The following is a 22,791-nucleotide window of genomic DNA, read 5'->3' as shown; positions in this document are numbered from 1 at the left end:
CCCAACCTTAGCACACTTTATTTCTGCCAGTCTATCCCCTCACACCTTTACTATTGCCTCAGGGAAGTAGCGAACATTCAGATTTCCTCCTCCTCCACCCCCCTCCCCCCAGATATCCTTCTGACCAAGAAGGGCTGAATCATCAATCTAATGCTTGACATCAAGTGATGGAAGCAGCATCACGGTCTAGTGATATCCTACTTCCAGGGGAAAGGGGCTGGCCAAGGCACATACTACCTGGGATGGCATCGGGAAGTATGACTCAACCTGAAGTGCCACGACCCAACCAGGCCAACTCCCACTTCTATTTTGCACCACATCCCACACACCCTCACATCTGCCTCACTGCTCCCTCCTGCACTGTTTGTCCTTCCCATCCCTACACCTGACCTATGCTCTGCCACATCACATTCATGGCTCTTCCTCCAGCTGGTACTAGTGGAGAGGTACCGGTGTGATCCTCTATTGATTTCTAGTAATGTGAGAGCAAGACAGCCCCCAACAGTAGCAAATAACCACTCCCAAAGCCCTATCTGGAGTGTGAGCAGTACTTTGGGATGAACAAAGCTCTTTTTCTATGCCTTGCAGATTAACACAAATTGAGGAATTTACTTACAACAGGGGGTACACAAGTTTAAGAGCTGCTTGGGTAACAGTCTCTAACAATAGGAACATTACAGACAGGTTAGCATGCATTTAAAAACTAATTAACAAGTATTGCATTTCTTGCTTCTGGTGACATTTACAGGAACACAAATTTAATGGTTAAAAATAAAAGTTATACACACTTAGAGTCCAATCCTGCAGATTTGAGCCTTAAGCATGGTATTCAGCAGTACAAGTGCCCAAGAATTACTGCCACAAAAGCATACCTTTCTAGCATTGGAGGATATTGTGTTGGCCATTAAACTTTCCAAATAACTACTCAGGCTAACGCCTTTTACAGTAATAATTGCTTCTTGAGTTAGCACAGTCCTGCAATGAAAGACATAAAATAAAGCTTATTGGTACAAAAAAGGAGCAATATACCCTCTCTCAGAAAGAAGCAGACAGACCCCCCGACTCAACTTACTTTTCTGGGTTTTCAGGATGAGGTGTGTAGATCAATCTCTCATCAACTGACACCAAATTTGTGAGAGTAATCTTAAAAACAAAACACACACAAATCCTCAGTGTTTTCTCCTCTTTGCGGTTTCCTCTATCAACAATTCAGTAGCACCAACTGGTGCTTCATTATCCTCAACAGCAGAAAACAGGCCAGTTACTGTACTTTGTAACAGCACAAGTATAATTGTCAATAATAATAGAGAGGTGGTTTGTCTTCTCCTATTGCAAATCCAGTTACAGCCAGGTAACCTTTGCCTTTCACTAGGTCTCTCTATATTCCATGTTGTCCAACACGATTCAGGTAGCTTTTCAATAACATTTGTGAATGTTAAACCAAGTCTGAACTTCAGTATGTTTGCAATGGCAAGCTTTTTAATCCAGGCTCTTGAGGAAAATAAGCAGTCTTACCAATCACACACAAAACATGTATTTAGGAAAGTCCCTAAGCCTACATTTACTGTACAAAGACAAGACTCTTACTGAGATCTTCCATTTAAAACTTGATAAGCTTGAAGGACATTAGAATACAACATAACAGTTTGCATATTTCAACAAGATTAAAGATTTGCAATATAGTTCTAAATTTATTTCTGCTGCTGTTTAGTGAAAATTTCTTTGGCCAGCATATTTTATTCTCTAATACATGAGTTTGTCATTTCTGCTTTCTCAGAGGATGGTTCCACCTGATGTCAAAGTTACACCCACACAAATATTTTATATTGCCTACATATTTAAAGTTGCTTACTCATACAAAGAAGCAGCCAACAGCAACCGAAAAGGGAAATGTTATTTAGAAAACTGGCAACCCAGAAAAGCTTCAAACCATCCAGTTCACATTGAAAATGTTGGGGCTTTGTTTGACAGCAGTGAGCGCAAGCTTGTGCATTTCTAAAAGCAAAGCTTTCTTTTGTATTGCAAATAAGTAGGCGGTTGTTCTATTCTCCTACAGCCATTACCAAAAGCTTCCTGACCTCACTTAGTCACTTACATTGGTGGAGCAGAGTTCCATTTTCTTTTTTACTGGATCTACCACTGAATGTTCTTTAACGTATGTCAAAGTCCTACTTGTTCCCAAAATCTAGAAAACAAAACATTCTATTTAAATATTCAACATGACATCAGAGCAAATTACAAAAGATGTTCCCAATTACTACTTTTACATATTTATGTTGTGGTTGTACATGAACCCCCTGATCAGGATCAAGATCTCATCATGCTGAATGCTAGGCAATCACACAAAGGGACATAGTCCCTGCCTGGAAGATACCACAATTGAAATTTGATTAACATTTCAGGAAAAACTGCAATGCATTCACGGCAAGAAATGTGCTGCTATATTATTACATTTTCCCTACTATTTCTGGAAAAGGTGTTTCCTATCAATTCAGAGTTGAGATCCCAGAGGATGAAGTGTTTAGATGCATTACATTGTCAGTTACTCATTCAACTTATGAAAACATACCGCTTTTACAATACTTGGTAGTCCCCACTCTGTGCTGAGAAGTCGATGACTATGTAACCTTCCCTGGTTATCAAGGCTTCTGTCTATCACATCTACTCCTACCACACATGGATTCATGGGATTGGGGTATTTTCTCATAGCAGCTTTGATAACTGTATCCCATGGGTGTCTAGGGGAAAAAAAGGCAGTATTTATACATTTCATTAACAATATTCATCTAAGATCAAATGAGTGGTGCAGACTTATCTGGGGTATTTGGTGAAGTACTGGTCACCTCGCATCAAAAACAAATATTGCTGAATTAGAGGGGGGCTCAGAAGGTCTATTAAAATAATTAGGGGCATGGAAGAATTTTTACATGGAAAGATTAGAGAGACAGATTGTCATGTCTCCTCTTATTTGTTTACCTGGAAAGGAAACAAAGGTACATAAAATGAGGACGTTATAGTGAAGATAGACAGGAAAAACAGAAGCTCCTGGTCTAACAAGAACAAGGTGACATTTACTGAAGTTAAAAGATGGCAAATTCAGAACAATTAATAGGAAATACTTTTCCATGCAACATGTAAACAAACAGTAGATCTCACCACCAAAGGACACTGAAGCAAAAAGGAATAATAAATATCTAGGTAATGCTAACAAATTTTGGAAGCAATGTTAAGCCTCATGCTTCAGGATTTAAACCAATCTCTAACTATTTGGGATTATAGGAAACCTAGTACATGGGGCAGATCATCCTACATGCACCTACTGTGTGGCTTTGGCACCTTCTCTGAAGTATCTGGTACTGGCCACAGTCAGATACAAGAGAGACAAGACTGCACTAGATGGTGATGGGTTTGATCCAGTATGGAAATTCTTCTGTTCTTAAACAATACTGACAGTGTTGAAAGAATACCTGATAGTTTGTGTAAGCGTACTTCGTATTGCATACATATTATACATGATCAACCTGTTCCAAAATGACTGTTGATTGTCTAACTTGAGAACTATTAAAAAGGGTGAAGCTGGAACGGGCTGAGTTAAGATAATAGGTGCTTGATAAATGATGTTTGTTCTAGCAATATGGTGTTAATATAAGCTTTACCTAAGAGTAGAAGAGACAAGGTGGATGAGGCACTCTCTATTTGAGCATAAGCTTTCGTGAACTACAGCTCACTTCATTGGATGCATTGCACCCGATGAAGTGAGCTGTAGCTCACGAAAGTTTATGCTCAAATAAACTGGTTAGTCTCTAAGGTGCCACTAGTACTCTTTTTTTTTTTTTTTTTTTGCAGATACAGACTAACACAGCTGCTACACTGAAACCTGTCTTTTATTGAGCCAACTTCTATTAGTGAAAGAGACAAGCTTTCAAGCTTACATAGAGCTCTTCTTCAGGTCTGGGAAAAAGAGACCGTGTAAGCTCAACAGCTTGTCTCTTTCACCCAATAAAAGGTATTACCTCACCCACCTTGTCTCTCTAATATCCCAGGACTAAACCGGCAAACTGATTTATGAGGTCATGTTCTCCAAACTAAAGCTGGCCTCCTTGAAAATTTCTTTCAATGTTCTAGGGTTATGGAGACTGGTACTCACCTTACCTTCAGCTCTTGCTATTCACATATAAAGGCCGCCCCGTACTAGATTAGCAAAGTGACAGTGTCGTGAACACATTCCCCCTACACCCTCAGCAGCCTCTGAACTAAACACCATATTCCACCAGATCTTTATCAAGATTTCTTTAACAGTTTTGCTTCATCTAAACTAGTAGACCAACCACTGAAAGCCAAATACAGTGGAGGTCTGCTACCCACAGACCTGCTACTGTCTGCAGTAGGATTCTCTCATTTTATAAATCAGCTGTTACTTCACACAGCAAGCTCAAGTCCAGCTAAACCAACACAATCTACGGTATGCATCCGATGAAGTGAGCTGTAGCTCACGAAAGCTCATGCTCAAATAAATTGGTTAGTCTCTAAGGTGCCACAAGTACTCCTTTTCTTTTTACAATCTACAGTAGTTTCTCTCAGGCATTTTCTGCACTCAAGTTTTCCATATTACTAACACTTGTTAGGCTCCACTGCTGTTAGCAACTGTGGCTCTGCAATGGAAAAAAAATTTAGGGAATAAAAGACAAGTGCAGGCACCATGCAAAAGGTGTTGCTATGTGGAGGTGTTAAAACCCTTACAAGAATAAGCATTGCAACAGTAAATTTTATACAACTGAGTACTGTTTTTGTTTAGCATAGTCAGGACCTCCGAGGCAAACAGCCTTATGTCATGTTCTGAAGTCTTGAAAGTCAGCTCCTAAGGCCCAGCTTTCCAAGGTCAGTAACAAGGTTCTCAGAGGCTCTAACTTTTGAAGTCACTCCCCTCAATGCCAGAATTTGATTTGATGTTTGTTTCATTCCAACTTCTGACTAAACAGTATTTTATCTTTTTTATTGTTTAAATGTTGTTTAAATAGGTGAGGTTTCATAAAGAGTAAGATATCGAGTCATTTTGACACACACACACACACACTTTGTTATAGGAGCTATATTAGATAAATAATGGAAAAGTGTTCTAGTTTTTAATTCGACCACAGCTTAACTCCCCCCTGTAGGAAGGCATCTACAAGACATTCCTCTAACTATACACACCCAATAAAATGGAGTTTCGCAAACATCTCCAGCATGAACAGGAAAAACAAAATGGTCCTTCAACGTCAAATGGGGAAATATTTGGTTTAAATTAAAAAATAAAAATTAAAAAAAAAATTGTCCCTTCCTCTATTCCTTGACCCTGCTCTCTACTAAAAGATATGCATGAACTGGTCTTCATATTATCTTCAGGAATTATGCAATGTAACATGAACATAAAACTAAGCATAAAGGTGATTAACAAAGACAAGATGTCCTTGAAGACTTACAAGGAGCTAAAGGCCATTTTATGAATCCCTGATCTAACTACACTCACACACATTGCAGCATACAGTTTTGCAGGCCTCACATTCTGCAATCTAATTTTCACATAGCATCAAGAAAGTATTATGTCCCACAGATAACTGATTTTCAAGTCAAGCTCTGCAGTTGCTCAAAACCGAAGTTGTGCCACACAAGAGAAAGCTTTATTAGCACCCACCTTTCATTTTACACTCAAAGTTTTGGTTTACACATCATAACTTCAGCTGTCAAAACTTTGAGAGTAGATCTTTGTCCACATACCAAATGTACACCAGCTTATCTGAAGTTATTTAAGTAAATGTAGTTAAACCAGTGCAAACCCCTATACTAAGAAAGTTTTGCAAAGATTTTAGATTGCTGCTAACATCATTCTAGCTTCACCTACGTTAGCAACTGCGAGAGCCCTAGCATAGGGGGGCTTTCAATGACATTTTAAACACTCTCTCTACACTGCAATAAAGTACCCACAGTTGGCCCACATCAGCTGACTGTGGGTCATGGGGCTTGGGCTATAAAATTGCAGTGCAGACTCCGCCCCCCTCATAGGGTCCCAGCACCCAGGCTCCAGACCAAATGCCTACACTGCAATTTTATAGCTCTGCAACCGAAGCTAGAGTCAGTTGATAAAGGCCAACCATGGGTATTTTACTGCAGTATAGACATAGCATGTCTAATTGACAGAGGGTCTGTGCCAGGCTAGATGACATGGTGCTTTAAACACAGATGGTACACCTACATTAAGGCTCCCAAATTTGCTAACACTGGTAAAGCAAGACTGAAGTTTGCAATAATGGGACATTTTTCAAATCCCTCCTCAAAACCCACTTCCATCAGCTTGGAAGAACTGGGTGGTGAAAAACAACACGAACAACTACAAGCTTCATCTGTGACTTCAGAGTCACATTCTGAACTTACTCTCCTCCTTCCCTCTCCCTCCTTGCCCCGTATCTCCTAGATTTATCCAGTCTAACTGTAGAGTCCTAGGAAGCAGGGACTATATCATATGTCTATACAGTGAGGCTGTGACTTCAGACTTTAAAAACAAAACTGAAACAAAAAACCCCACAAGCTTATACCTACCAATCTGCGCCACAACATATATATAAACAAATGCAAAAAGGAAGCCGTTGTTTTGAAATGCCGAAGCCGTTGTTTTGAAATGCTGAAGCCATCATCACTAAAGTTTCTAGCCTGTTATCTACAGATGTTTCCCAGTATGATGTGGCTAGACTTTGACACAAGTATTCCCATTCTATAACTTTGCTACTAATTATACAAAACGAGAACTGTATGACACAAGCAGTTTTCAAATATCATACATAACCTTTTTTGCAGTTAAATGCTTCACTTATATGAAGAACAACATGAAATAAATGACAAAGTAAGTTATTAACTTTGAATGTTAGCAGTTCATTGAAGATATTTCAAGGATTATTTAAAACACATTACCGCTTTAAAAAAGGGGGGGGGGGGAGAAGAAAGAAACATACAATAACTCAGTTTTAATCTGTTTATACGCTTTAGGAGAATCAGCTCTTCTGTGTTTGCTCTAATATTATGAAAGGTCATTTATGAATACTTATGCCTTAAGGCCAAATAATGTAATAGTTTTGTCAGTATCATAACTCTGCCCTTTTGGAGTCCTATTTCCTGCATACCTTGGCAAACAGAAGACAGAAGTGGAAACCTTTCACACTGCTTTCAGCCCTTGCCTATATGGGAAAGTTTCAGCATGATTTGGGGGGTGAATTTAAACCAATATAGTTATACCAGCAGAACTCCCCAGTGGACACTCATTCTATTATAAGAGCTTCTTTGGTGGTTGAGAAGTGATTTAAACTAAGGTGAAAAAAAGCCACTCTTTTACAGGATTAATAATGTCCACAAGGGGTCACATCAGTATTACCGGTAAAACTTCCCCATTAGAGAAGTCCTCAGTCACCTCTCTCACATTGGTATACAACATTTTGCACAGATCTCCATACTGCACTGCCACCAAGTGCACCCCCTTTGAACAGCAAAATGCAGGCCTCACTCAGTGAGAGCTGCGCACAATCTTAACTTTAACTACAAAAAGACCTCATGATCAGCTAGTTTCTCAGAGGAAAAAAAAGGGGGGACGACGACGACGACTGCGGAATCGATGACACTTCCCGCAACCCACACAACGGGGAGAGACACCCAGTGGCAGCCCAGGCTGATAAGCGAAGTTAAGGCCACTGCAATAACTGCAGGTCATAGGTCGCACTTGGCGCTTTTTCTCCGGAGGTCGGCGTGGTGCCGCAGAGACACAGCTGTCACCTGGCTCGGCCATCGAGCTGCGGGGTGACCTCGGGCGAGTCACAACCCTACTCTGGGCCTCAGTTTCCTCAACTCTGGGCCTCAGTTTCCTCAACTCTGGGCTAGGGATAAATGACGTTTCCCGGCCCGCGGGGGAAGGGCGCGGGGTGAGGGCTGGAGTATCATCGCGCCGGGGGGCGTTCAGCCCAGTGACCGGCGGGGGCCCGCGGCAGGGAGCCCCGGCTCACACCGGCGTCTGGCTCGGTAAGGGCGGAGTCACAGCCCGAGGGCGCAGGGCCAGCGCGCTACCGGCCGGCAGGAATCACCGCCCCGCCTTCAAGCCTGGGGCCCGGCGCCTGCTGCCGCCCGCTTACCCGAACACGTGCTCCGAGCTCCAGATCTTCATGGCTCCGCTGCGGCACCCGAGCTCCAACGGCGACCTCGCGCTCGCTCTTCGCCGGGCTCCGGGCAAAGAAAGAGCCGGCTCAGCGGGGGAGGGGCCGTGACGCGCTCGGGGGGTGGGGGGCGGAACAGACTGTGCCGGGCGGGCTCATGACTCACGCGCTCCCAACTGCCTCACGAGCGGGAGGGGCGCGCGCGGGACACCAGGAAGAAAAAAAAAAAAACAAACACACCCCGCCCCACCTTTAAATACGTCATTCCATCGCCCGCAGTCTCCTGCAGCCACGTGACCCCCTCCCCCCGTCCGCTCTCGACGTGACGTGATGAGCTCACACGCTGCGGGGGGGGTGGAGTTTGTGGCTGGCGAGTCGAGCCTCGGAGCGGCCGTTTGGCCATGGCGCACCGCTGCCTGCTGCTGTCGCGCGGCTGCTGCCGGCGCCGGGGCCTGTCCGGGGTCCTGACGCTGCAGCAGCTGCTCTCGAGCCGGGGCCCCTCGGGGCCGGGGCTGGCGCAGGTGAGTGACACCGCGGTGCGGGGGTGGGGAGCTGGGGCAGCCGCTGTCGAGGGGGGGACGACGATCGCTCCCAGGCCTGAGAGTGGAGCTGGGGTGACCCGCCCTGGCGGTCCCGGTGACCAGCGTGCCCGGGCGCGCTCCCCAGGGCCAGCGTTTAACCCGCGCCTGGGGCCCGGCTCCACAGGGGGCTTCTTTCCCCCGGCCAGGGCGCCTGAGATTCCTCGGTGCCCGCCGCGCAGGCCCTGGCGCCCCCGGGCAGAAACGATGCAGACCACGGCTGCATCGCGCCCTCCCCGGGGTCTTGCCGTTGGGTTTTGTCCTTAAGGAGCCGGGGATCGGGGTGCCCCGGCCCTTCGGCGTGTCTCTGCCAAGCGGGAGCTGGAGGCCGGTCTCCAGGGCATCAATGTTACCGCAAGGTGGGGGGCCATGGCGGCGGGGGGGAGAGCAGGGCCAGGAGGGCGCTGGACGCTCCGCTCAGCTCAAAGGATTCTGGATCCCTGCGAGCTGTTCGCAGCTCACCCGTAAGCCAAGGTCTTCTTTAAAAAAAAAAAAAAATCTCCTGTGGTCACTTTAAAGGGAAGTGACGGGAATTGGAAGCTCACAGGTGCAAGCTTTAGGTTGCAGATTTGAATCTGGGCAAAGACACAAAAATCACTGTCAGCCGTTGGCTGTTCGGCTCTGGGGGAGATGGTGTGGCCTCTGTCCAGCTCCTACAGCACAGGTGTGTGGAGCACAAAAGCTATCTGAGCAGTCACCCTTATTCGTAATCGCATTGGATAGAGAGGGAGGATGATCTTGTGACAAGGCACTGGACAGGGACTCCATTTAGTTCCTGACTCTTCCACAGACTGGCTCTCAACCTTTCCAGACTACTGCACCCCTTTCAGGAGTCTAATTTATCTTGCAAAAAAGAAAAGGAGTACTTGTGGCACCTTAGAGACTCACCAGTTTATTTGAGCATCTCTAATGTGCCACAAGTACTCCTTTTCTTTTTGCGAATACAGACTAACACGGCTGCTATTCTGAAACCTAATTTATCTTGCATACTCCCAAGTTTCACCTCACTTACAAACTAAGACATAAAAATACAAAAGTGTCACAGCACACTGTAACTGAAAAACTGCTGACTTTCTCATTTTTACCATATAATTATAAAATAGATCAATTGGAATATAAATATTGTACTTACATTTCCATGTATAGCATATAGAGCAGTGTAAGCAAGTCCTTGTCTGTGAAATTTTAGTTTGTACTGACTTCAGTAGTGCTTTTTATGTAGCCTATTGTAAAACTAAGCAAATATCTAGATCAGTTGATGTACCCCCAGGGTATGTGTACTCCTGGTTGAGAACCACTGTCCTACGTGACCTTTGGCAAGTCACTTAATGTCTCTTCCCCAGTTTCGTATTTGTGATGGGGGAATAGTTCACACTGTTGCTCCAGAGATACATGAATACTTATGAAATGCTTGGGATACTTCAGCATGAAGTCTGAAAGCCTTAGTCTATACTTCCATCTCTTGGCATAGTTTGTTTTAATTCTTAGTTTCTTTGTGCAGACTTTAGTGAGGCCTTAACTTTATCAGGACAGCTTTCTTAATGGTTTGTTGTAGGCAATGCCACTGATCGTTAAGAAAGTTGAACGCTTACTATTATTAATGGGTATATTCTTACTCAAAATTGTGTGTTTTCCTTTTAAGAATTATATTAAGGAGGTAGAATATACATGATGATGAACATTAGAAATGTAATATCTTAATTAGAGTATCTTCAGTGGAAAGCATAATTTACAAGAAACTGAAGTAAACTGTGGAGATAACCATATGTAACAATGGGCTGTGCCTACCTTTATGTAAGCTACTCTGGTCTGCTGTGCCTGCCTTTATGTAAGTTAGTTATACAGTACTGTATTTTCAAAGGATTAGTCTTTATTAGAAAGCTTCTACTTTTTTTCAAAACACTCTTATGCAGTAGCTGATGGTTGTCAGATAATTATAAGGATGTCAGCTGGGTCCAATTTACATTGTTCAGTTTAAAACAGTGGCTCTTAACCTTTCCAGACTACTGTACCCCTTTCCGGAGTCTGATTTGTCTTGCATATCCCCAAGTTTCACTTCACTTAAAAACTACTTGCTTACAAAATCAGACATAAAAATACCAAAGTTTCACAGAACACTCTGACTGAAAAATTGCTTGCTTTCTAATTTCTACCATATAATTATAAAATAAATCAATTGGAATATAAATATTATACTTCAATTTTAGTGTATAGCATATAGAGCAGTATAAACAAGTCGTATGAAATTTTAGTTTGTGCTGACTTCACTTGTGCTTTTTACATAGTCTGTTCTAAAAACTATACAGTATCTAGATGAGTTGATGTATCCCCTGGAAGACCACTGTGTACCCCCAGGGGTGCATGTTCTCCTGGTTGGGAACCACCAGTTTCGGACATTTTAAAAACATTTTTGAAGTTTTTTCCATGCAATAAATAACTAGTACTAGTGTTCTTTTTATTTATTGATAACTTCTTGATTTTTTGGGAAAAGATTCATTTTCTGTTGATGTAATTGAAAATGGTGATTTTCTGTGCTTCTTTTGTGTTCTTGGTAACTTTCTGTGGATTAGAATTGAGGATTTAGTGACCTTTCATCTTTTCTTTTTTGTATGGTGAAAAGTTCTGGTGGGTGTCTTTTTAAATACCCAGCAATGCTGCCATTTTGTTTTGCAGCACAAGATTCTGAAGGAGAGAGAGCATGAGGCAACATTTATTCAGTGCTACAGGTCTTGTATTTGTCTGACACTGTTAAATAGTGAGTAGAGTTGCATCACAGCCTTAATGTAAGTCAGGTATAAACCTGACGTGTATGTTCTCTTCACCTCTCCATTGTGGACTATTTTATATCTGTGAGTGTTTTAGCAATATTGTTAAAAAATGCTCATTAGGTATCATTATCTTTCTCTAAGATAAAGGTTCCTTGGAGCAATAAAGAATATTTACTTGCGTGTTTTTATTTATTTATTTCAAATTCCTTTGTCATGGCAACTGTTTTATCCCCCGGATTGATAGGCTGGGCAGGGTTCCCCTGTATGGTTCATGAAATGGCCTAAATGTTTAGACAGCATGAAGGCAAAGTATGCTTCATTTGCTCTTTCTTCTTTCCCCCTTTGAAACACCTGAAAGTATCATATCATTTTAGGTCACTCTGGCATTCCCATTTCCAGCTAACCTAAGAATAGTTTCCCTAAAAATAGCAACATGTGCTAAAACTGGATTTCCATGACATTTATTATACCGTAGTTATTAGCTTGAATGTGTAACATCTTGACTGTAATATTCCTTGATAGAGTAGCCTGGGCTTTTAGATTATGCAGATAAGTTCACATAGGAATTCTAATAACTGTTGAAAGTACTCAGGTGGGGGAGAAGGGAACTGAATTCATTTTTAAAATTAATTAACTTTGGCACAGGTCTATAGTCAGTATAAACATGGGTACAATCAAGACTGTCTAGTGATTCAATGTAGGTGACTTTTACTTCCTTCTTTATAAAATATATTTTGTAACTCTTTCTTATGTGTGTCTTACCTGAGGCACTATTAGAGACATTTTAGCAACACAGTTTGTAGTCTGCAGAGATAAATACAGCAGTGTACTAGCTCTTCTGCTCCAGTCTGTCCCCATGCTATGGCATATTCCTGATCAACCAAGTCATAACACAGTTTAACCCCTATTTATGCTGGTTATAACTTGGTTTACCCATAAACAATCTTAAACTGTATGAACACAATTGTTTTCCGTGATTAGATGGAGCAAAAGTTGCTGAATATTACCTTTTGTTCAGTTACTCTGAATTTGGATCATGAATAAAATAAATAGTCTCCCCAACAGACCTTCATTAATTTTTGGTGTTGCAGGAAGAGAAGTAACATAGAAAAGAAGGTGAGCCAAAATTGTCAGACATAGTTTTCTTCTGAGTTTCACTGCTGCTTTTTTTATCACTTCCTTGTCCTTGAGATGCATGTAGATTATTGTCTCTATGCAAAAGAATAAATGGACATAAATTAGACATCAAGAATTGTAACATTCAAAAACCAGTAGGAGAGCACTGGACAGTCTCCCTGGACACTCAATAATAGACTTAAAAGTGGCTGTTCTTCAACAAAAAAAACTTCAAAAACAGACTTCAGCGAGGAACTGGAATTAATTTGCAAACTCGACACCATCAAATTAGGCCTGAATAAAGACTGGGGTGGCTGGGTCACTACAAAAAGTAATTTTCCCTCTGTTGATACTCATACCTTCTTGTCAACAGTTGGGAATGGGCCACATCCACCCTGATTGAATTGGCCTCATTAGCACTGACATCACCCCCCTCGCCTCCCGCCGCCACTTGTTAAGGCAGCTCCCGTCTTTTCATGTGCTGTATATTTATAGTTGCCTACTGTATTTTTCACTCCATGCATCTGAGGAAGTGGGTTATAGCCCATGAAAGCTTATGCCCAAATAAATTTGTTAGTCTCTAAAGTGCCACAAGGACTCCTCACTGTTTTTTATGAAATCTGTATTAACCAGAACATGGACGGAATCAAAACAATAACATGGAATCCAGCGCTTAAAAAAAAATCCAGCGCTATACAAAACAACAAAGACATCTCCTCGCGGCAGCCTCAGGGCCAGAGGAGATGGAATTAATTTTTTTTAATGGAAAAAAACTAAATCTGAAAATCCACAATAATAAAACAGATTTCATTGGGCCCTAAGTATGACAATAGAAAATAAAGATGGAAGGGAGGACATCAACAGACTGAGAATTCTTTACCTGCCAGTCTCTATATCAGAAGTGAATAACAAGGAGATGGGGGAATTCATATGAATGAATGCCCTAATCCCAAAAGTGGGAATGGATCAAACTTTGTTCAAAAGTCTTTAATTAAAACCTTTTTAAAAAAAAAATCCCAAGATTGGCAACAGCTTTCAAAGGACAATATTATAAATGCAATTTATGGTGGCGTGATGGAATTCTGTGAAGCAGCATATCAATTTCTTTTTTCCATCTTTGATATTAGATTCACCCTTTGGATAGAGAGTCTGTTTTGCAACCAGAATATTTTGAGCATAACATAATTGCTAAACGTTAATAACATTGAGTTTTCCTTCACAAGTGCAACAGAGTGAAGATAATAGGACCTTGCATAGATATGCAAAGCCCTTGTTCTGGTTCACAGTGATGTCAGATGCTAGACCTGATGCAGAGTTATTTCTGTTGAGTCACCCAGTGTCAGGCTAGTTCACTTTTAGCAGTTCCCTCCAGGAGCATGAAAGGGTTGAATGTCCCTTTGAGGTAGAGGGAAGTAGTGGCAGGGCAGTGTTCCCTCTATTTTTTCTATATCCATGTGCGGAATGAGTTTTGTTATATGTACCAATATGGAGGTGATGTTTGGCGGAGGTGGTGCCGAGGGTTTCAGAGTGTGGGAGGGAGCTCAGAGCTGGGGCAGAAGGTTGGGGTGCAGAGGGTGAGGGCTCTGGGGTGGGGCCAGGGATGAGGGGTTTGGAGTGCAGGCTGCCCCAGGGCTGTGGTGGGAGAGAGGACACCCCCAAGCCTTCTCTCGCCGCAGCAGCCTGGGGCTGGGGAAGAGTACCTCTCCCCACCGCAGCAGCTGCGGGGCTGGCACAGGGAGAGAGGAGCATCTCCCTGCCGCGGCAGCCCTGCACACCCCAGCTTGCTCCGTGCCTACCCCCTACCTCTCTCCTCTCCAGGCCCCTGTGGCTGCATGCCTGCGTGGCCCTTGATAGCCTGCTGCGTGGTCTTGCAGCTTGGAGGGAATTTAGGGCATAATGGTCTCCATCAGGGGGAAAGCCTCCGAGCAGCTATTTTTAGGAGAAAGCTTTACTTAGCTTAAATAACTAAAAAATATAAAATTTACCCCCAGGAAGTAGGTAAATTTGGATCATATTCAGAATTTATAGTCTCTTTGGAAGAAAAAGGGAACTCCACCTTACTATAAGATTATACTACACTTTATTCAGTATATTCTAAAAGTTTTAAGGATCATTATTCAGGTAACATTAAGTTTTAACTTTAAAATAAATTACATCTTAACAATTAAAATAGTTTAAAATGCATCCTTTCTACTGAACTCTAAAATCTAGACCCCTGCAAACCAGGAAGGTACTTCAATTAGAATAATATGAACTTCTTGTGAGTCTGTTGTAAATAGATCCTCATGTATATAAAAGCTTTAGATCTGCTTTAAGATCTCTCAAATAGGTTTTTCAGCTTTGTGTAAGCTCTGTGTAATATGCACCTTGGAGCTCTGAGCAGATCCTTCCTGTACAGAAAGAATCTGGATTTTTTTTTTTTTTTCATAGAAACTCATGCCATACCTGTGAGGATCTCACCTGCCCAACCATGCTCAGTGCTACACTTCAAGTACACATTAGCAGATGATGTGAAAAATACATTTAGTAATATACTTTAAATTATCCTATGTCTGAGACTGTATGAGAAATATAAGTGTAAAGCTAAATATCTGCACTGTGTACCATATGTAATTATTTATAAGAAATTTTTTTGTGCATTTCATCTTGTTGCCCAATCTTCATTATTGCTGGCAAAATTATAGATTTGTACAACAAAGGTAACAAAGACTTACCTATTCCAGAAAACCATGTGATTAATTTCTACCTTTTTCCTCCTAATATTTTTTTCTTTCTCTGCTCGTATCCACAGCAGTTCTTACCAGGGTGGATAAAAATCAATGACTTCTTAAAAAAAAAAAAAAAAAAAAAAAAAAATAAGATTTTTTTTATATTTAAATAGGTTTTTTCTCCTCAAAAAGCATTTTATCAAAAAAATCCGATCTAAAGATAGTTTTAATTAAGATACATTATAACTCAAAGATATCTCATCATGGAATAGGAATTATAAATTCTAATTCTGTAGTATGAGACAATATATTCATGTAATGTTTAAGAAAAGTTTTGTAAATGAGTTTCAATAGTTCATGGATTAGGGACCCAATCTTATGGGGTCCCAGGGAGTTCTGTATAGATTATTTCCGTTAATCTTTCTATCTACCTAATGGGACTCAATGCTCAGTCTACCATCAGAGATGCTTAGTTTTGCAGTTCTCGAACTGTGGATTTGTCTCTCCAGCGATAACATGCTTGTTAACAGCAAAAATGTTTTAAATAAATAATAGAGGTGAGAAATAGCAGACCTCAACCCTATTGTCCCTCTGCAAATTTGTGTACACAGAGTCAGTCCCTTACCTCTCTCTAAAAGTGCAAAGTTTCAAAAAGTTCAGTGAATAAATGATCGTTGGTGGCAGAATAGATCTGGACAAGAAGAAGAAGTCTGGAGATAAATGTGAGATGGGAGGGACAGGCAGTAGAAACAAAAGTGAAACTGTTTGAGCAGCATATTCCAGAAGTCTTGAGGTCTTTCCTTCATTGATTTGAGATCTACCATAACATTCTCTATCTAGAAGGGAAAACCTATAATGTCAGTAGGCCGTAAAAGAGACCCATCTATCTCTGAGTTGTGAAGAATATGTATTAAGGTTACAACATCCAACAAGAACGCACTTTTATGTAGAAATCCATGATTAAATCAAGTCTTCATGACTAGTGATCTAAATCATGATTTAAATCAAATCCACCCTGATTCTTACTGTATTAGGGTGGAAGAAAGAATCTTCTGACATAGTATGTAAAGTGTAAGTAGTCTCTTGGCTTATCCAAGGCCGTGATCAAGTGTCTTGATGTTTTTGGTCTTTTGTCCTTGAGATGAAAACCTTGTCTGTGTCTCTTGGACTTTGAAGTGAAAAAATTATCTAAGGTATATCTGATGACTGGTGTCATCTAAAGATTTTTAAAGAGATTGATTGAAGACATCTGTAACACTTTCTTGTTATCTAATAGTGTTTGTACTTTATCTTTCAGCTCCATGAACAAGTTACCACTAGAGTGACTACTAACAAAAGTACTGTCTTGGCAAGTGTAATTGCTGCTTACAGAAGACTCTTCTCCCAACCTCCTAAAGGTAATTATAACTTCGCAGTTGTGAGTGAAGTGGAACTCATTGAGTCCTATAATGAGTATCACTCTGATGTTTCATTTGGCCCTATTGTTCTCAGAGACAACGGGTTCCAGCATTAAATGGCCACTGGTCACAAGATGGAGCATTGCATGCTAGGATCAGCAGACTGCACCTCCTGTTAAAGATGAGTAACTGCAGTTTGCTCCATCTTACACAATTTAAACTGGTCTTCAGGTTCCTGACAAGTGGCCAGCTCATCACTCCGTTAAGCAGAATTTGCGTATCCCTGGTTTATAACTTTGTGTATGGTCTAGAAAGTTCTGATGAATTGTTAATAAAATAGTGCTATAAATGCTTATTTTTCTACCTGCATGAGTTGGGATCTTTATACACAAAGATTTATCAAATATATGGTATGTATAATCTAATTTAGACATTGATAGTGCAGTTATTTAAATATTGCTTAATACATAAGTGGTGCTTGATAGATAGGAAGAAGGACATGTTCATGTTGTTGGTGAATCTTTGGGCTAGTTTTTTCACTACATCCCTCAATTTTTCCCCCGTCCACTACTTGGAGGGTTAGTAATGAAAAAGGGTTGGTAGTTAAAAGGCAAGATTCTTGTCCAACTCATTTTCTAGGTCTTTCTTTTTTTCAGTACCTTATTAAAAACCCTTTCTTTCCTTGACTTGAAGGGCAATTAGACTTTGGCTCAATATTAATTTAATAAGAGCATAAAAACTACTTATTTTTCTTTTACAAGTAAATATCTTCAATCTAAATAAACCAGATCTTTTCTGCTGAATATTATGAGTTCTTCAGTCTTGTGGAAAGAGTCACCACTGATACGATGCTAATAACTTATATGATGCATGGTGATAAGTACATAATTCTTATGCTTATTATATTTGGGTACCCTCACTAATCTTCATAAAAGTACTAGTAGCTAGAAATATATCAGCTCTTTTAATGTGTTCTCTTAATAGGATTTGAAAAGTATTTTCCTAATGGAAAGAAAACTAATGAATCCAAAGGATCAGCTGGAGAAACAAAAGGTACTAATAGGCTGTTCCCAATTCAAGCTTTGCTTTAGGATACATATTATTTCTATTACTATGTGACTGATATTATCATATTAGATGTTTGTAGAAACCATGCTCCACGTTGACTCTGAACTGCAGACTACATTAAAACCTTTTCAGTTCCATATGGCATGTAGGCTTTGGAGTCAGTTTTTGCTTCCCCTTATGCCCCTCCCAGTCTGGTATTCTAGGATGCATGTTCAGTGCCCATTTAATGGACATAATCACGTGATGTACATATGTAGATCTCTGAGCCTTTCCCAGAGCAAGTTAAAACATCTGCTCCTTGTGCAGGAAGCAACCACAGAAACACTGTTCAAAGGGCCAGGCCCCAAGCAGTAGCTCTGTGAAGGGTATAGCTTGAAGAAGAGGCTGGCAGTGTCAGTCCCATAGAGTCCCTTGCTCAGGTGTGGCAACCATTGGCCATAGCAACCATTTGGTATTAGATGTATTAAGGGTCTGATTACAAGAAGATAGGCAGTAATCCTGCAGAGCCTGTTGTGAGGAGGGTGACCAGCAGTCACAGAGGCACAGTTCAGAGATCATGAACTCTTATCTCCGTATTTGTTTGCATTGTCTTAAAACTAGGATGTCAAACCAGACTCCAGATTCTGTTGTAAACACTTCCTGAACATTGAAAGAAGTAAGCAATGATCTATAGGCCTAGATATCCAAGGGAGTTTTAGTCAGATGATACTTAATGCTGGTAATGGGCCCCAGATTGACAGCCCTGGACAAGTCCTCCATTTTTTTTTTGCAAAATGGGGACAGAGTTGGTATAATCTTCCACACATTGCCCAGCCAGTACACCTCCTTCATGTTCTGGAAGGACCAAATCTAGGGAATGGCATATTTAGTTCTTAACTTCCAAGATTAGTGGAATACAAAGAGCGGTACTCTGCTTTGATCACAGTCATGTGATGTGGCCATCTGTTGATTAAGGAGTGGACTACATGACCGTTTGAGGGGGAAAACAGAGAAAAATGTTATTCTTCAGCAGATCATATTTTCTAATGGATTTCTGAGGTGCTTTGCATTTGTAAACTATTGTGGATTTCAGGTTAGTTTTGTTCTTCAGCAAAGCTTTTATTTAACTATAGTATAAACAGAAGATCCTTGTGTTAGTCTGAGATTTCTGTAGGACTTTAAAATGTTGTTAATGTGTGTCTTTTTTTTTTTTTTTTTTTTTTTGTAGAAGCAAAGCAGACTAATGCCCAGCGACCTCCTGGGAGTAACAGTGGAGGAGGAGGAGGAGGTGGTGGAAAAAGAGGTGGCAAGAAAGAAGACACTGGATGGTGGGCCAGATTACAGAAGGTCTTCACTCTAAAATATGTTTTGTGACACCGGCTTACCTTGTATAAACAATTTGTGGTGAACCAATGAAAGAATATGATTTTGACTGTATGGAAGAAGTGCTTAGTGTATTTATAGTGAAGCTTTGAGGGTATATCGTTTGCTTTAAAAACTTCGTATTGTCAGGGGAGACTGATACTATTTTGTTTTTTTTTTTTTAGAGGCACTGTAAGGATCTATATGAAAACTATTATCAATTTGGTCTAAAGTTTTGGTACATTTAATGAATGTCAGTAACACGAGTCATTTTGGCCCTAGAAATCCAGTTGCCATAAACATAGCTTTTTCTGGAATTTTTTTACTCCATTAAATGTAACACCAAGGATTGCAATAATTCAGGGTAGAAATAATATTTCTCTTTTCGGTTTCTTTATTCTGTCTGACAGCACTTTGTGTATAGTCACAGCTTCTTTCTCCTGTATAGGTCGGTCAATTTACCCTTTTGTTTGTGTGGGTCTTGTACACAGCAATGATGGAAAGAGAGAGGTTTTAAAAAAAAGGGGTGGGGGAAAATGATTGCAAAACCACAAAAGTTGTCAGGAGGACTTGGGACAGGAGTCAATATCTGAAAACTCTTTTTAATTGGTTAGCTTCCAAGTTGACTGCATCCTATTACTGTTTATAAAACACTTTTAAGATCCTCTGAGAAAGGTATTGCTGTGGAAATGACATTGTCTTGTCTTTTGAATATAAAAAGTACTATATTTTGGCAAATTTAGTTCAGTTTAGCTTGATGCCCTCCTTGTTTAACTTTGGGAGCAAACAGAAAATGCACAGGTGACATCTGTTCTTTTACCTTACACTTCTGTTCTAGAGAGACAAAAAAAATTATTTTGTTTTTCTTCTTTCCGTGTCCTAGGGTGACTTTCCATGGGATGACAAAGAGTTCCGGTTTTACTTCATGAGCAGTTCTATTTTCTGGGCTACTGTTACGTATTACTTTTTCTTCAGGAACTCCGGCAGAGAAATCACTTGGAAAGATTTTGTCAATAATTACCTTTCTAAAGGAATGGTGAGTAATAGGTATGGGGAATCATAAAATGAGAGATGGCTAGATTGGGCAACAGCATTGGCGTGACTTCTGCACAAAAATACTCTGGGTATGTCTACACTCCGAAATTAGGTCGAATTTATAGAAGTCTATTATTAGGAATTTTATACAGTTGATTGTGTGTGTCCCCACTAAGCGCATTAAGTCGGCAGAGTGCATCCATAGTACCGTGGCAAGCATCAACATTCGGAGCATTGCACTGTGGGTAACTATCCCACAGTTTCCTCTGCCCATTGGAATTCTGGGTTGAGCTCCCAATGCCTGATGGGGCAAAAACATTGTAATGGGTGGTTTTGGGTACGTCGTCAGTCGCCCCTCCCTCCGTGAAAACAACGACAGCCAATCGTTTCGCACCTTTTTTCCGTGCAGACGCCATACTGCTGTCAGCAGATGGTGCAGTAGGATTGTTAACCGTCATCCACCGCTTCCGCTGCAACTCTGTTCTCCTGGTGCCATGAATCCACTTTACAGGTCCTCCCATCGTTCTGTATAAATATCTATTCTCGTGGCATCCGTCATCATCCACTGCTTCTACTGCAACTCTGCTCTCCTGCAGACGCCATACCACGGCAAGCATGGAGCCTGCTCAGCTCACCACTGCTGTTGTGAGCATTGTAAACACCTTGCGCGTTTTCCTGCAGTATGTGCAGAACCTGAAAAAAGCAGGCAAGGAGGCGACGACAGCACAATCACAATAGTTATGAGGACATGGACACAGACTTCTCTCAAAGCACGGGCCCTGGCAATTTGGACATCGTGGTGCTAATGGGGCAGGTTCATACCGTGGAATGCTAATTCTGGGCCCGGGAAACAAGCACAGACTAGTGGGACCGCATAGTGTTGCAGGTCTGGGATGATTCCCAGTGGCTGCAAAACTTTCGCATACGTAAGGCATTTTCATGGAACTTTGTGATTTGCTTTCCCCTGCCCTGAAGCACCAGAATACCAAGATGAGAGCAGCCCTCACAGTTCACAAGCAAGTGGCGATAGCCCTCTGGAAGCTTGCAATGCCAGACAGCTTACCAGTCAGTTCGGAATCAATTGGGAGTGGGTAAATATTGTGGGGGCTGCTGTGATCCAAGTATCAGGAAAGATCCCTCTCAGCCAAACACGAACAGCTTGGCACGAACGGGCCTCCCCCCACTGCATGACAAAGGCTTTTAGAGTACCTCCAGGAGAACTTCATGGGGATGTCCCTGGAGGATTTCTGCTGCATCCCCTGACACGTTAACAGACTTTTCCAGTAGCTATACTGGCCGCAAATGCATCCCAAGCTTCAAGGCAAATTAATCATTAAACATGCTTGCTTTTAAACCCTGTATTATATTTACAAAGATACACTCACCAGAGGTGCCTTCTCCAGCTTCATGGTCCGGGAGTCCGCCTTGGGAGAGTATTGGCTCCAGGGTGATGAACAGTTCCTGGCTGCTGGGGAGAAGGGATTCTCCGCTTGCCTGCTGTGCACTATCCTCAACCACCACCTCCTCCTCATCCCTGTTGCGTGAGACTCCCCCCTTGCAGGTGTTCACGGACAGTGGTGGGGTAGTGGTAGGGGCCCCCCCTAGAATTGCATACAGCTCATCATAGAAGCAGCATGTAAAAGGGGCTCTGACCAGGATTAAATCGACATAACACTGCTAAATTCAACCTAAACTCGTAGTGTAGACCAGGGCTCTGAAACATACTAACAAAGGTAACTAATAAATAGGCTTGGCAGAATTTAACTCTTACTGTTTTGTAAGTTTGACAATTGGTATCTATTTCTACTTTTAAGAAAAAAAAACTTGAAGTTACAGGAAGACTAAGGTTGGGGTTAGGGCAGTGCTGACCATGGTGTTGCAGGAGGCTCCCTGCATGACTGAGACACCTGTATAAGGTATGCAGGAGGCTGCACTTGCGCTGACAGTTACTGATGGATTTTTTTCATCTATTTCAGTGTCAGCTGAAACTGACACTACCAACATCTACTGATTTAAATTGAATCCTGCCAAGCTACCAATAAGACAGTCTTAATTCAGTTGAAAGGGGCACTTGGCTGTTACACTGAATCAAATCAGAGCCCTCATTTCAGAAAAGCATTTTGAAAGTTTTATTGCACCAGACCAAGAGAACAATCTCTTGGGCTTCTGTAAAATGAAAGCCTAACATTCGGCTAGATTAAATGTGCAGACATTGTTCAAATACAAGGAATTTCCCCTCTCCCCCATTCCTTTTTATAGTGGCTTCAAATACACTAAAATAAGTTGTTTTAGGGAGGGAGACCAAGAAATGGAATAAATGTTAAAATAGTTCAGATTTATCTACTTTAAGTTTCCCTTATTTAGTTTAAATTGATCTTTAAAGACACTGTCAGGTGTAAGGAAAACCATCCATTTGAAATCTAGTCCATTTTAAAAACATTAAAAATAGTTTGTGATATCTGCCAGAGCCTGTCTGCTAGTCTTTGAGGTTTTTTTACCTGGTGTATTTGACATCACTTTGGGTTTAGCCAATTTCAATGTTTCCTCGGTATAGTCAGTTATTTTCCCCTTATTTGTGTGGGGTTCTTACACGACGACAACAGAAGAGG

General features: G+C 41.3%; 2 protein-coding genes across 2 annotated transcripts in view; one reads left to right on the top strand and one right to left on the bottom strand.

The window, feature by feature from the left end:
- PRELID3A (PRELI domain containing 3A) overlaps positions 1 to 8,304 on the bottom strand; it is a 40,112-nt gene extending 31,808 nt beyond the window's left edge. Inside the window, exons 1-5 of the mRNA XM_077810465.1 lie at positions 8,151 to 8,304; positions 2,570 to 2,738; positions 2,096 to 2,185; positions 1,073 to 1,143; positions 873 to 975 (exon numbers count right to left, since the gene is read on the bottom strand). Of these exons, the coding sequence (XP_077666591.1) occupies positions 873 to 975; positions 1,073 to 1,143; positions 2,096 to 2,185; positions 2,570 to 2,738; positions 8,151 to 8,182 (465 nt within the window). The 5' untranslated portion in view covers positions 8,183 to 8,304. The remainder of the gene's footprint in view (positions 1 to 872; positions 976 to 1,072; positions 1,144 to 2,095; positions 2,186 to 2,569; positions 2,739 to 8,150) is intronic.
- A 228-nt stretch (positions 8,305 to 8,532) lies between these two features.
- The window catches only part of AFG3L2 (AFG3 like matrix AAA peptidase subunit 2), a 43,892-nt gene continuing 29,633 nt past the window's right edge, over positions 8,533 to 22,791 (top strand). Inside the window, exons 1-5 of the mRNA XM_077810463.1 lie at positions 8,533 to 8,692; positions 16,639 to 16,738; positions 17,723 to 17,791; positions 19,014 to 19,132; positions 20,031 to 20,183. Coding sequence (XP_077666589.1) covers positions 8,573 to 8,692; positions 16,639 to 16,738; positions 17,723 to 17,791; positions 19,014 to 19,132; positions 20,031 to 20,183 — 561 coding nt within the window. The 5' untranslated portion in view covers positions 8,533 to 8,572. The remainder of the gene's footprint in view (positions 8,693 to 16,638; positions 16,739 to 17,722; positions 17,792 to 19,013; positions 19,133 to 20,030; positions 20,184 to 22,791) is intronic.

This window comes from Eretmochelys imbricata, chromosome 2 (genome assembly GCF_965152235.1).
Source record: "Eretmochelys imbricata isolate rEreImb1 chromosome 2, rEreImb1.hap1, whole genome shotgun sequence".
In the NCBI taxonomy this organism is placed as follows: Eukaryota; Metazoa; Chordata; order Testudines; family Cheloniidae; genus Eretmochelys; species Eretmochelys imbricata.
Note: the sequence above shows the minus strand (reverse complement) of the source record. Positions and strands in the feature narration are given on the sequence as shown.